The 15042-nt window shown below is 40.5% G+C and overlaps 1 protein-coding gene across 1 annotated transcript in view; it reads right to left on the minus strand.

Annotated features, from left to right (window-relative positions):
- CCSER2 (coiled-coil serine rich protein 2) overlaps window positions 1-15042 on the minus strand; it is a 325691-nt gene that overhangs the window by 44691 nt on the left and 265958 nt on the right. The window contains exon 9 of the mRNA XM_030203369.1: window positions 14940-15024. Coding sequence (XP_030059229.1) covers window positions 14940-15024 — 85 coding nt within the window. The remainder of the gene's footprint in view (window positions 1-14939; window positions 15025-15042) is intronic.

Raw genomic sequence — 15042 nt, forward strand, 5'->3', positions numbered from 1 at the left:
CTAAGCCATTGTTTTAGATTTCCATTGTATTGAATTATGGTACTTCGAGTTGGTCAGCCTCCACTCTCCAATTAAATGTACCCAATCGCTTGCTGATTTAAAAAAACAAAACAAAAGTTGGATATAGCGCTCATTCAGGAAAACCATATTTGGGTTGGGGAAGTGGTGGCAGCTGCCTATAATGGATGCCAGAGGGTGGTGACCTCTGGCATCCCATGGTCAAACTCCTCTATATTTGTTCCTCGATGTTCCACAGCATAGGACAGTTTGAAACTCTTGTCTGTACTTTGCGGTGCTCCTGATCATAGGCACCAACACTTCAAAATCAGCAAGCACTTCAGGGACAGGGAAATACCTATTGTACTTGTATAACACTTTGAGCTACTACAGTACCGGTGAGATTACATGTATTACATGTACTACAGAAAAAGATATGAGCAAAATACAACTGTAAAAAAAAATGATTGGGGGGCGGGGGTACCAAACATGATACATATTACTTCTCCCTGGACACGAGGGAGCTTACTCAATATTTGAGGGTGCTCATCACCCACAGAGCTGCCTACTAGACTCCTGATGATGTGACATGGGCTGAAAACTGCAGGTTTAAATCCAAAATTCCCAGATGTTCTTGGGTGGGGGCTTCTGGGCAGGGAAGGAAGAGCGCGACACGGGGCTTGAAAGAGTTGAAAGGATGGTTGGAGAGTAGGGATCAGTGTGGAGATCATGGTGGAAATATGTAAAACTGGATCCATCTTCCGCAGGAGAAACCTCTGGCAGTGGGCCGCTGGCAGGTTTCTTTTTGCCAACAGAACAAAACAATAAATATCCAATAGTCTCTGGTAGATAAATAGAATATAATCAACTGCTGGAACCAGGATCACTGCTACCTAATAGAAGCTCATAATAATATACTGCACTCCTGTAGTACACTATATTGCCATTCACTAAAAATGTTTATATATGTATGTACATGTGTATATATTTGTTGTAGTCTGAATACAGAACTGACATTCCCCACAGGGTTGATGTACTCCTAAAGTAGATTGACTGGCATGAGTTATAGTGGTATGTACCAGATTATCCCTTAAGTTGCGTCCCCGACTATATGCAATACAGGGTAACTGCATAAAGATTGGGTGGAAAGTAAGGACTTGCCAATGTTTATATAATAGTCGAGCCACTTGAGGAGCCAAGGTGGAAAATCCCAACACACAAACCAGTTTGTTCATTTGCTCTTTTGGTTTGTCCAAAAGTAATAATGATCGTTGGGTATACCAAGCACGCTTGTAAGCCTGCCAGATACAGGGTATGGAATACCCACATTCTTGAAGTCTGGCTAACAGCTCCACAGACTGTTGTTTAAATGCGCTGTCTGTAGAGCATATTCTACGTAAGCATAGAAATTGTCCAATGGGCAAGGACCATTTTAATCTATGAGGATGATGACTTGTAAATGACAACAAGGTGCTATGGTCTGTCGGTTTATGATTTACAGTGGTGTGTAATGCTCAATCTTCCTTGAAAATCCAGGTGTCTAAAAAGGCAATTTGTCTCATATTTTTTATCATAGTAAATTTTAAGCATGGATCCCTACTATTTATCTAACTCAAAAATTGAGATAACTGATGTTCAGTGGATAGCCAGATGAAAAAAACATCGTCAATGAATCGATGCCAATGGGTGATATCAGTAAACCACTGGGACTTGTAGAGATGTGCTTCCTCAAAATGACTTACGTATAGATTCGCCACACTAGGAGCGGCCACTGTACCCATTGCCACTCCTTTTATTTGGAGGAAAAATTGGGAATCAAACATGAAATAATTACTTTTCAACACTAATTGTGCTAGAGCTAACAAAAAAGTAGATGGTATTCTTTCTTCTGTAGATCGTGTTCCTACTGTTTGTTCCACAATGGACAGGGCTGATTCCTGGGGAATACTTGAATATAACGATTCTATATCTAAAGTTATCAACCATGCCTCCGGAGGCACTTCCTGGATCTCTGACAGTTGCCTCAAGAAATGGGCAGTGTTCCGAATATATGATTTAGCTGTTACAAAAGGTTGCAAAAAATGATCCAATAATTTGGATAATGGTTCTAGAATAGTGCCGCAAAGCGACACTATAGGACGCCCTGGAGGATTGTCATGATCCTTATGGATTTTGGGCACAGTGTAAAATACTGGCGTTCTCACATTCTGCTTTTGTTAAGTAGCCGACACTCACTGCTTCATCCACTATGGTCGAAATGGAGATCTGTAATGCCTTACACGGATCCTCGGGTAAAAGTTGATAATACCTATTATCCAATATCTGGTGGTGCACTTCTATGATGTAAAACTCTTTATCCTGGACCACAATAGAGCCTCCCTTATCGGCTGGATGAATGACAATAGTTGGGTCCTCTGACAGTTCTTTTAATGCATTGCGTTCTAATCTAGAAAAATTGACAAACTGTTTGCTGTGGTTCCTTCTGGTCAATTCACAAAGTTCCCAAAGTTGGCAAGTCCTTACTTTCCACCCAATCTTTATGCAGTTACCCTGTATTGCATACACTTGGGGACGCAATTTAAGGGATAATCTGGTACATACCACTATGACTCATGCCAATCTACTAGAGAAGGAGTACATCAACCCTGTGGGGAATGTCAGTTCTGTATTCAGACTACAACTTTGAAAGAATGGACATATATGCTGACACAGCACACTTATAAATTAAGATATAATACTACCTGTTTATCATCTTTTGTAGTATACATAATAACGTGTCCCTGTAACCTATACTATTTAGGACATACTATCAGACGAATGAAAATTCGATTAACGGAACACAAGAGTTGACTCACAACACAAACTGTTACTGCTCCATTGGTGGCTCATTGTTTGCAATTTCAGCACAAGCTTACAGATTTACGGTGGTTTATCATAGATCGAATCATGTGTTTGGCCCGTCGGGAACAATGGTGGATTTTTACATTACAGACCATTAGCCCTAAAGGCTTGAATGAGAGTACTGAGTGGAGTACTATAACTTAATGTTTTTTGATAACATTTGATTTCCATGCATTTAGGAGGGAAGATGTATCATCTAGGATCTTGTATTTTTGTATGGGTACTTTTCAAAATTTAGAACAATTAAAAAACACAAAGTTTTTTCATTCTGTAGTGACGTCATCAAAGGAACTTCCTGTGTGAAGCTATAAGACAGGCCTACATAAGCTACTAGATTGAACACTAGAAGCATCTCGCAGTTAGCTCTATAACGATAGATGGTGCAGAGGGTGGCCTTAACCCTAGTCCCTGAAGAAAGAATCTTGAAACCCGTGGAGTCGGGCGTGTTCAGGGGGAAGGCAGTCAGATGTTTTCTAATAATTTTGCCTTTGGACGCAGTGAGGCATTGAGGAGGCAGCATGAAAAAAGATAAGTGCTGGTGGATTCATTGAAATTATTGCCATTTGTGAAAACTGGTGTTGGTTTATACAGCTTATCACACAAGGGCTGGTTTTCACACAAGGGCTGGTTCAGAAGGTGTATCACTTAGAAGGTTGTGTGAACATATCAGTCCGTTAGCACTTATGTGGTGTTTTAATTACACACAAAATGAGTAACCCGATGAAAGAAGTGCTACACCACTAGGAAGCAGTATAACTGAGTGCTGAAGATAGTGGAAATATCTGAGGGCACTCAAAACAAATATATACACATATACATACATATATAAAAAAATTTAGTGAATGGCAATATAGTGTACTACAGGATTGGAGTATATTAGTATGAGCTTCTATTAGGTAGCAGTGATCCAGGTTTCTTTCTGCAGCATTGAAGATAAGGAGATCTCTGGATCTGTTGGATTCCCCAGATCTCAATTCACTGCTGCATATGGATCCTCTGGATCTCATGACTTCCACCTTAAATAAGATTGCCAGATCAGCTAATATTTGTTTTGACTGCACAGACTCAGATCCGTATCTGTTGAATTTGCTGGAACCTCCAGATCTGAGTTTGCAGCAGTGATGCGAGATCTGGAGGATCCATCCGATCCAGAGATCTCCTCCACTGCTGCAAATGAAACCTGTCAGCTGCTGCACTACCAGAAGCTTCTACTGCAGAAAATACACTACCTCTGCCTCCTTAATTCTATCCATTCCTTTCTATGCATGTGTTGTCTTTGCTTTAGAAGTTTAGGCAAAACGGGTCCCCATAGGGACCAGTACTGCTTTTCCTCGGCTCATGACTCGGATGAAAACGATCTACACAACAGCTGTGTTTTTTTATATTTGACAACACAAGACTGAAGATATAAGATAAGTGTTACCCTTGTGTGTTATGAAGAATTTGATTGAATTGCACATTCAATGTGATAAATTTTGGGGGGGACACTATTTATTAAGGAGGTTTCTGACCAGCGATGACTATTTTAACTGTTGGCTGTAGTGAGTGAAAAAGCTAGCTCCCGGCATCTACTGAGATAGTGCTACAGTTTGTTGAGGTCTTTTCCTCCTTTATAATAGAATTATTGCAAGTATCACACAATTCACTGTAAGAGGTTATAACATTCCTTGAAGCAATTATTTCTCATAATTCAAATATCCAAAACTTCCCTTTACTACTAGAAGCAGACTTATTTTTATAGGTTTCTGATATCAAAATATGACAAAAGATTTTAACACATCTCAGTATTTTAGCTCTTACATTCAAGTTTAAAAATGCACACATTTGAATACTATTTTATTCATATGCTGATTAGACCCCTTCTATTTTTCTTACTTTATCTGGGAAAAAGAAAATCATTATTTTGGATATGAATGATATTAACTGAATATTAAACAGCAGCTATTGATGAGTAAAGATAATTCCATTAATAATTGTTTTTCACCAGAGAAAAGAAAAATAAATGGTGAGATCATCTTACTATTTTATTACTATATCTAAACAGCAGAAAAGATGTAAAATGCAATTTTTCTGAATGCACCAAAATGAAAGTTTGAATGCACTCTCTCATGCATATGCAGAAGCAATGAATATTAGAAGATCATGCAAGCTGCTGGCTCAATATACAGAAAACTGTATTTCAAAAACTACTGCACATCCATCCTGTCACCTTAACAATACAATAGCTATGCATGGAGTCTGTAAGGTTATGGGAGAGAATGTGAATTTGGGTTGTTGGCACCCAGAGTCATATGCTGTACTTCAAAACTGTGGGGACAACTTTATAACTGGGCGTCTCAAGGTGCCTTTATAAAATAATAGTTTAAGTTGAAATTGACACACAGAGTCAACAGAAGGCATAAATGTTCATGCCTACGTGTTCCCTGAGTGCAACATATAGCATTCTGTAGGTGTTTAAACTAGCAACAAGTCCATGCCCCTTCCATGCTTCACCCATGTGTACGCCTTCTTGCAGTTACATGCTTATTTTACAGAATAGCGCTTAGTTCACATACATGTGAAAGTGCCAATTATCTTGGCACTTATGAGCATATGGCATGCTTAATTATACACACACAATTACAGAATTGCCCTTTGTATTTTTATGACAACAGCACAGCAGTATGGACACAAAACAGTTCAAAATCACCAAAAGCTGTACAGAACCAGAAGCAGCAACAATTACAACAAGGATGGTTCCAGAGACAGAAACAAGACAGTGAGCTAGTACAGATCGCAATGAATGGGAAGGGGATGGCTGAAAGTGCCTGCAGCATCACTGTTTTGCTGGTGTTATATCATATACACCATTGTTTTTAAAAGCAGGTATATTCGAGGTATGACAACAATTAAACCCAACAAAAAGAAGCTCTGCATTTAAGTACTCAAAAAATCTTTACTAATATTTGGCACTTAGATATGAGTAACTTAGGCAGTATGTATCAGGCATCAACATATCTGTGTCCCATCAAGCAGGCTCAATTTTGTGAATGCATTTTGAGTTGTACCAATTTTGTTTTTATTGATAGGTACATGTGTAAATGTGGACCCTACTCACATTTTTCAGTGATCAGTGTGGCACTAACTACAGAAATGTTATAATTCAAGATAGAAGTATAAAGGTAGGGAAATTTAATGCTACTACTCTACTGATATAATTGTTTTAAATGGCAAAATTCAGTAGTAAAACTGACTAAAAGCCTCAATAATCAATGATGACAAAATGAAATTAATCAGAATAAGCTATTAAAGTTAATCAGAAACAGGGTAGTAAATCTTTAATCTCTTCAGGTATGGAAAACACTTTATATTTAGTTTTTCTTTTGTTCCTACTTAGCAGAAAATTCTATTTTTAAATTCAAATGGGTTTATATTTAGCAGGATTTATCCAGATAAATGCCACAAGCAGTGCTGTATCTGCATATTCAGCAGCACTATCCAGTTAGTGCCACTGAATATCATTATGACCACCTTGGATAGTGCCTAGACAGTCCTCGTATTGAGCTTGGGCAGGGAATGTGGTTATCTGGTTAGTGGTGATATTCATTCCACTAACTTAATACCTCATTGGATAAGATTAGGACTGCAAAAAAAAAAAGGCTATCTACTTAATGGACTGAATTGCTCTGCTAACTGGATAGCGGCAGCACTCACTGCTATACTTAGATATTCAGTGATGGCTGGTATTTGGATACCAGTGTTGAATATCAAGTACAGAAAACCCCAGCAGCTGGCATTTACATCAAAATATTGACTACCATGGTTGAATACCAGAGATTTTATTTTGTCATTTGTTGGATGCCAATAAAACAAGACCCAAACACAATCTGTAAATCTGTGTCTCTGCAAGGCAGCATCAAAACTATGAGGATAAACCTTGTGTTTCATATCAGCGATTCTCAACATGATCCTTGGGAACCACCTGGTCAATATATCCAGAATGAATATGCATGATTTAAGTGCATGCAAAAGGATAAATAAGATCTTACCTGCTACCAGTCCAGATGCTTTGGTTATGCTCTCCTTTCAGCAGGTGAAGACTGAGAATTACTGAACTATGATATCATCAAGAACCATATACAGCCCCTGAGCTAGACCGTATTTATCACAACAAAGTAGGTAGAATTGAAAAGTAGGAAATATAATCAGAACTAAGAAACTCTGCAAACAGACAACATAAGAACAAAACTTTGCTATATGTACAGTTAAAGCAAAAGACATACCCTGTCCCAAAAATATCTACTCCACTGCCAAAAATAAATATAACTTTAAGTTCAACAGAGAAGGGTGGGTTCTGGACTGGTCTGGTGGGATTCAAGGATAGAAAGCTAGTAGGTAATATCCAATTTATCCATCCTTATCTCCCCAGACCAGCAAATTAAGTTGGGAAGGAAGGTGCCATCGCCCTAACCAAAACTCTGGCTCCTAAGGCTGCAGTCTCTCTAGCCTGACCATCAAACCAATATTGCAGACTACTGGAATGTAAGGATGCTCAAGTGGCTACCTTATAAATGTCAACTGGAGGCACCAGGGAAATGTTCTGCCCATGATGCTGGTCGAATGAGCATTAAAACGTCCAGTACAGGGCAACCTTTCAGAATCTGCACTGAAGATATTGCTTCTTTAATCCAGTGAGCTATTTTATCTTTAGACAGAGCTTTACCATTGTGCACTCTCCCCAAAAGTACAAAACAGTCTGCCTGACAGTCTATATTCAAGTGCCCTGTTATATGACTAACATCTAGTTTATGAAGCTGATTGTAATGTATGTCTTTATTGGTATCACAAAAACAGTGGTAAAGAGATGGACTGATTAAAGGTAAAATGTAAAGGGTCTTGAATTTAATATACTGCCTTTCTGTAGTACAACCAAAGCGGTTTACATATTCTATGCAGGTACTTTCTCTGTCCCTACTGGGTTCATATTTTTGTACCTGGGGCAATGGAAGGATAAGTGACTTGCCCAGGGACACAAGGAGCTGAAGTGGAAACTGAATCCAGTTCTCCCAGGTTCTCAGCCCACTGCACTAACCATTAGGCTACTCCTCCACTTTGGTGAAAAGGTGAAACACCTTTAGGAAGAAAGGAAAGAACATGCCAAGGAACCATTTTCTCACTGCTAAAAATCAAGAAAGGTTCTCAACAAGATAAGGTCTGAAGCTCCAAAATTCTATGTGCTGAACAGATGGCTACCAGAAACAGTTTTAAGAGTAACATCTTTCATCAAAGCAAAGCTCAGAGGTTCAAAGGGTGCCTCAATGAAAGACAGAACTAAATTTAAGTCCCAAAGAGGAACTACTTTGTGCCTTCGAGGGTTAATCAGCTTAGTTGATCTAAAGAAATGTACCACATCCAATGGGACCACAAAGATTTCCCCTTAAGTCCTGTGAAAACAGGATAAAACCACTTTCAGAATTTTCAAGGAGGCTAAAACTAACCTCTTCTCCACACCAACATGGAAAAATTCCAGACTGGAGGAACACCAAGGAAACATGTCCCTCGACTGATACTAATCTTCGAAGGTTCTCCAAACTCTGATATGAGGTAAAGTAGATTTCCTAGAACACAATTAATGTATTAATTATACAAGAATAACTAACTTTCTTTCTTAACCTTGCCCTTTCAAGAACCAAGCCTTAAGACAAAACAAAGATGCATCCTGTAAGCAGGTACCTCTAAGTGCAGCCAAGGATAGAACAATCTCCTCCAGCCACAGGCTCCCGGTACAGTCAAGAAATAAATGTCCACCATCAACTTCACTCTTAAGGACTTTATTCCATGAAGGTTTCTAGTAGACCTGATACACAGTTCCAGCAGCATTCACCTTCAATCTTAAGCACATGTAAGCCACCTGAAAGTGTGTGGCAAATAGTCCCCTTTAAGCAGTAGGCTATCAGCACACATCAGGATTCAATACAGACTCACAGTCAGCTCCAGACTGGGCTCTTTATCTAGGGCACAGTAACAGTACTTCAACTCCAAATAGAAGCAGTTCATTCAGTTCATCATCACAGTTAAATCACAAAGCAGAGGTTTCTACCTTATACTCTCTTTACCTTCATAATAGGTTCCATACTTTAGGGACTTCTCATACCCAAGGGATTCCACCCTGCATCTGCTTCACTGGTAGACTCAATACTTTAGGGACCTCTCTTACCCAAGGGTTTTCAACCTGCAACTGCTTCTCTCTTTCTGCTTCTCTCTTCCTGGAACTCCTTCCAACCTGCCTAATCAATCCCTGGCTTCTGCTACCACAACCAATCATTCTCCTTCCATTAGCTTCCCCCACACACAAACCAGCTGAGTTAAGCATTAGACTAATGATGAGCTCCTGCACACAGGGTTTCCTATCTCGCTTTCCCTCTAGTGGCAGCCAATATACACATCCTGCCAGCTTACACCCATGTCTTCCCCTATTGCAGCTAGGAGTCCAGTCCAGGTTCTTCATCTCACCCCCTGGCTCCTTGCCTGCAATGCCTTCTGGGACTTCTATTTCAGACTGAAACTGCCTTAACTCAACTATCCTGGATGTGACTATCACAATCCTGATCAAACCTTGGACTAATAACTGCTCCTTGCCTGACAATGAAAGTGGCTCTTCCACATGGAGTCTCATCATATCTCCATACTAGGATCTCACTGGGCAATCCAGAGAGACGGACACTAGTAGTCTCACATGTCTTTGAACTCTTGAATTACCTTGCCTATCTGAGGGTCACGATGGAAATCATATAGACCAGACTGTGGCCAAGAATGAACCAGGGCATCTATGCCCATTGACTTGAGGCCCTTCTACGAGAGAAGAGGAGTGAAACTTTTGCATTTAATAATGTCACATTCTATCCATCAAAGGTTAACCCCAATGCTCCACCACTATCTGAAAGGCTAATGGAGAGAGACTCCATTCTCCTGGATCAGGGGTTCTCAACTCAGTCCTCGGTACACACCTAGCCAGTCAAGAGTTTCAGGATACCCACAATGAATATACATATGAAAGATTTGCATGCACTACCTCTTTGGTATGCAAATCTATCTCATGCATATTCATTATGGGTATTCTGAAAACCCAACTGGCTAGCTGTGTCTTGAGGACTTGGTTGAGAACCCTTGTGCTAGATCTATGAGATTTTTGCATAGATAATATGCTTGAACATGTACCCCTGCAGTGTGTGCTGTTGAGATTTTCCAGATGTTTCTCCACCCAAATCATCATCATGGTCATTTCCTCTGCAACTTCTTGACTTCTTGTTCCTCACTGTTTGTTGATGTAAACTACTGCTGTCACACTGTCTGATAAAAATCTGACCTTGTTTTACATTAGAGGTCCAAATCTGAGACATGCCAGACAAATTGCACATGTCTCCTGGCGATTGACTGAATGACTATTTGAAGTCCTCTGGAGACCTATGTCAATGAGCTACCAAACTAGAGAGACTTGTATTGGTAGTCAACAAAATTCAGTTTGGCGCCTCTAGAGCCCTTCCTTTGAGCAGGTTGTCTAGCTATAATCACTACTGCAGAGACTCTCTCACTTGTAGTGGAAGGGGTAAAATCAAGTACGGATCTTGATACTGAGGTGACCCAGTGGGAGAGCAGTGATGTCTGTAATGGTCTTACGTGCATCCTGGCCATAGAACTAGATCCAGTGTTGTCATCATTGATTCTAGGACCCGCAGATAGTGCCAAGTAGTCTTCTTACAAAGAGACAGGAGACTTCAAATTAGGGATTGAAGGTTTATCACTTTTCCTTTAGGAAGGAATACTTTGCCTTGCCAGGTATTGAACTTGGCTTCCAAGTACTTTAACACCTGAGTTGGAGTCAAATTCCTCTTGGACAAGTTGATCACCCATCCTAAATCCTGCAGCAAGTGCACCACTTGGGCTGTGGATTTCTTGCTTTCCCTGTAATATTTTGCTAATATGAACCAATCCTCCACATAGGCATGAACTAAAATGCCTCCTTGCATATGGCCGCTGTGACAGCCACCAATCTTCGTGAATATTCTGGATACCATTGCTAAACTGAATAGGAGAGCACAAAACTGGAAATGCTGTCTTAGAATTGCAAACCTGAGAAATTGATGTGCTTCTCTGACAGGAATATGCAGGTAAACCTCTGCAAGATCTAGAGAGGTTTCAAAACTTCCCTTGCTGTACAGCTACAATTATCGATTTTAAGGTCTTCATCTGAAAACTTGGAATATTGAGAAATCTGTTGACCTATTTGAGATCTAGTATTGGCCAAAAAGTTCCTTCCTCCTCATTCCTACAAAGTAAATTGAATAGTGACTTCTGCTCTTTTCCTCCAGCAGTACTGGAATTACCACTTTTAACTGAATCAATCTTAGAAGTGTCTGTCTGATAGCAACCACCTTCCATCTGGATTGACATGGAGATTCCAGAAAGGCTTCAGGAACAGGCTGAGCAAATTCTAAGGCGTAACCATCGTGAATAACTTCTAGCACCCATGCATCAGATGTGATCTGTGCCCACCTCTGGTAAAACAGGCACCTCCCTACTGCTAATACCAGAGGACAGGCATGCAAATCTGTACTGGGAACTTTTGGAGGTTCCAGTATAGTCTCATCAACCTCTATGATAACCTCGAAAGGACTAACTTCTAAAAGGGAACCTAGATCTAAACAGAATATCTGAAGTGGCCTTTGCTAGATGACCCACTAGTCAAGGACCTAGAATGATCTTCTAGTAATCCAGGCATTTAGACTCCGAGATACTCTTCAACTCATCTCCAAACAAGAGCCCTCCCCCCCCCCAAAATGTAACTTGCTGAGATGTTTTAGAAACAATATCAGCAGACCCATTCCTAAACCACAACGAATCAACACCAAAAGTGCCATATTCTTAGTCAAAGCACTAACCAAACCATAAGACATCTGCCAAGTAAGCAGTTCCCATATCCATGTACCCAGAAATAGCAACTGCCGATGATTTCTCCACTAGTTACTAAACCATCTAATACATGCACAAGCAATATTATTTCTACAAATTGCTGCCTGTAATGCCAAGGCCAATATTTCAAAGGCCTGATTCAACAAAGACTTCATCCTACAATCTTGGGGTTCCTTCAACACTGCACCCCTTCTACCAGGAGAGTAGTAATTTTTGTCACCATCAAAACCATGGCATCTAACTTAGGTAACTTACACCTGTCCCTATCAGGAGACAAAACTGAATACAACCTAGACATGGATCTCCTGACACAAAACACTGCATCTGGAACTTCCCATTCTGCAGATTTTATAACAGCTCTGTGCATGGGAAAAGACTTAGTATATTTCTAATACCACTGAAAAGAGGATCATTTGAAGCAATGTTAAAATCTTACACACTGCTAACATCTGAGAAATTAAGTTCAATTCATCTCTGAGAAACTCACACCAAGGAGGGATCCTCACAAGAAGGAACCGTCATCACCTCAGACGTAACCACCTCTAAATTATGAGATTATTCTAGATCCTCAACATCAGCATTATCATCCTCCAAAGAAGCAATAGAAGCTAAGTTCACCTGGTTCTGTAACACATCTAGTCTTTGACTGGGTGACCAAACAGTTGGATATGGGAGGGGCACTAGATGTGGTGTACTTGAATTTTAGCAAAGCCTTTGACACGATTCCATATAGGCAGCTGATAAACTGAGTGCCCTTGGCATGGGCCCTAAAGTGACTGACTGAGTTAAAAACTGGTTAAGTGGAAGGAGACAGACTGCAGTAGTAAATGGAGTTTGCTCCGAGGATAAGGATGTTATCAGTGGTGTACCGCAGGGCTTGGTCCTTGGGCAGACTCTTTGTAACATCTTTGTGAGTGATATTGCGGAAGGTCTGTCTGATAAGGTATGTTTCTTTGCAGATGATGCCAAACTCTGTAATAGGGTAGATACCCCCAGAGTGTGTGTGGACAGCATGAGCAGGATCTAGAGAAACTTGAAGAATGGTCCAGAAACTGGCAACTAAGATTTAATGCTAAAACAAAAATGCAAGGTCATGCACTTGGGTTATAAAAATCCAAGGTAACAATATAGTATACAAGGTGAAGTGCTTCCTTGTACGAGAGGCACTTAGGAGTGATATGATAGAGACAGTTAAATATCTCCGTGGCACTAGTGTATAGGAGGCAAGACTTTTTTTTAAATAAGGAAAACTCTGGAATGAGAGGGCATAGGATGATGTTAAGTGGCTATAGGCTCAGAAGTAATCTAAGGAAATACTTTTTCACAAAAAGAGTGGTGGGCACATGGAATAGCCTCCTGGTGGAGGTAGTGGAGAGAAAGAGCCACTAGTGAGAATGTTGTGCTGAGAAAGCACCAAAGTTTTCCCACCGGACAAAGTCAGTTTATCTGCTCTTTCCTCACACTTCTAACAGTGAGCCAACATGGTGCCCACTTACCAGTGTTCCCCCCCACAAATGCACAGCACTTCAAATTTTCTGGCTGTGCTGCAATATTAGATTCATGACTGGGCTGAGAAAGAAATAGCACTGAATAGACACAATGTGGGAGGTGGGGGGGAGGCAGTAAAACAGAACTACACAAGAATAAGAGAAAAAAAACCTCTTTTGCCCTTGCCATACAAAAATCTTAAACAGTCTCTTGTTTAAGAAATTAGAGAGCAGACAGAAGCATGCCATAGATTAGCTTAAAGCTTTTTTTTTTTTTGTCTGTTGCAGAAGTAGTTACCTTTTTATAAGGAAGGGACCAAGGCACACACCCCTTAAATGCCAAGAAAAAAAAAGGGGTGCTTGGGGAGATCAGGGACCTGTGACCTCCAGGGGTAACACTCCAAGCCTCCTACAACGGCCAAACTCCTTGAGTCTCACTCGCTGGCTTCAGTCTCTCCCCCCCCCCTTTTAAAAAAAAATGAAATAAACTGCTTTCCTACTAGACTTGAGAAAAGGTTCCACTGGTTACCTGACCTATCACCTGGAACACTATCTAGGGGGATGCGCAATTCAGTTCTTCTCAGTCTCTACCTACTGGCAGGAGAGCACAATCCAAGTGTCTGGACTAGTCGGAGATGACATTAAGGAAATATTTATTGTACACATCCTAAAAACTAGACTAGTCAGGTACTTCCCAAGGACTGGGTTGAGGAGCACTACCTCAAAACAGTGATGTGCAGACAAGCAAACTTTCTTGGAGAAGCTTGGGGTATTGATGATACTGGCACAAAGATGTGGACAAAAGCTTCCTCTAAGATCAACAACAAAAAAAAACAGTTAAAAGGAGGGAGAGACAAGAAGGAAGAGTTACAAATGTTGCAGTGGGTTTGGTAGGGGATGAGAAGGCAGAAAGAGGCTGGTGGAGATGGGGCGGGAACAGTGAGTAGATTGGGGGTGGGGCAAAAAAAGACTAGGGGTTTAGGGGAAGACAAGCATGCAGGTGAGGGAGCAAGCAAGAAGGTTGTGGCATGAAATTGGCCAGGAAGGAAGGGAATACACACTGGGGTGTAAGGGGAGGGATATAGCCAGACTAGAGAGACCAGTGGGAACAATACATAAAATGTGTGATCTTTTCAAACCATTGGCTGCTAGCAAAAATAAAATTATGAACGACATAATCACTCTAGATATCCTATACGTATACAAAAATTCCAGGTGATTACATGGATGGATGCATAGATGTACTTTACAGTGTTTCAAAAAAGCTTCAAACTCACATAATTTAAACATGGCTACAAGAAATGAATCATGCTATAACATGCCAAAGCAGCAATGAAATTAAGAAATGCAGGCTATAGAAGATCAACCTCAAATAACTCTTATCATGATATATTTATACTACTTGCTATAATGGCATGATATATAGTTAGTTGATTGGAAACTGACAAAGAAGCATTTAGAGTTAGGCGAGAGCAAACTGATTACTTATGTTTGAATATCTCAGATGCTGAGAAGGAGGGGGTGCTAGTTAAGGAAGAGGGCATGCTAGGAGATGCATCTAGTATAGGGCAGTGCAGGATATGAGTGAGAGATACACAGACTCACTCTGTCTGCGGTGCGACGGACCAGTCCGAGGATTCCCCTGAAAGTAGCCCTGCCAAGGAGAGAAGGAGGGAGCAGAATACCCACCCTGTGCAGAAAAAGAGAG

This window comes from Microcaecilia unicolor, chromosome 5 (genome assembly GCF_901765095.1).
Source record: "Microcaecilia unicolor chromosome 5, aMicUni1.1, whole genome shotgun sequence".
In the NCBI taxonomy this organism is placed as follows: Eukaryota; Metazoa; Chordata; class Amphibia; order Gymnophiona; family Siphonopidae; genus Microcaecilia; species Microcaecilia unicolor.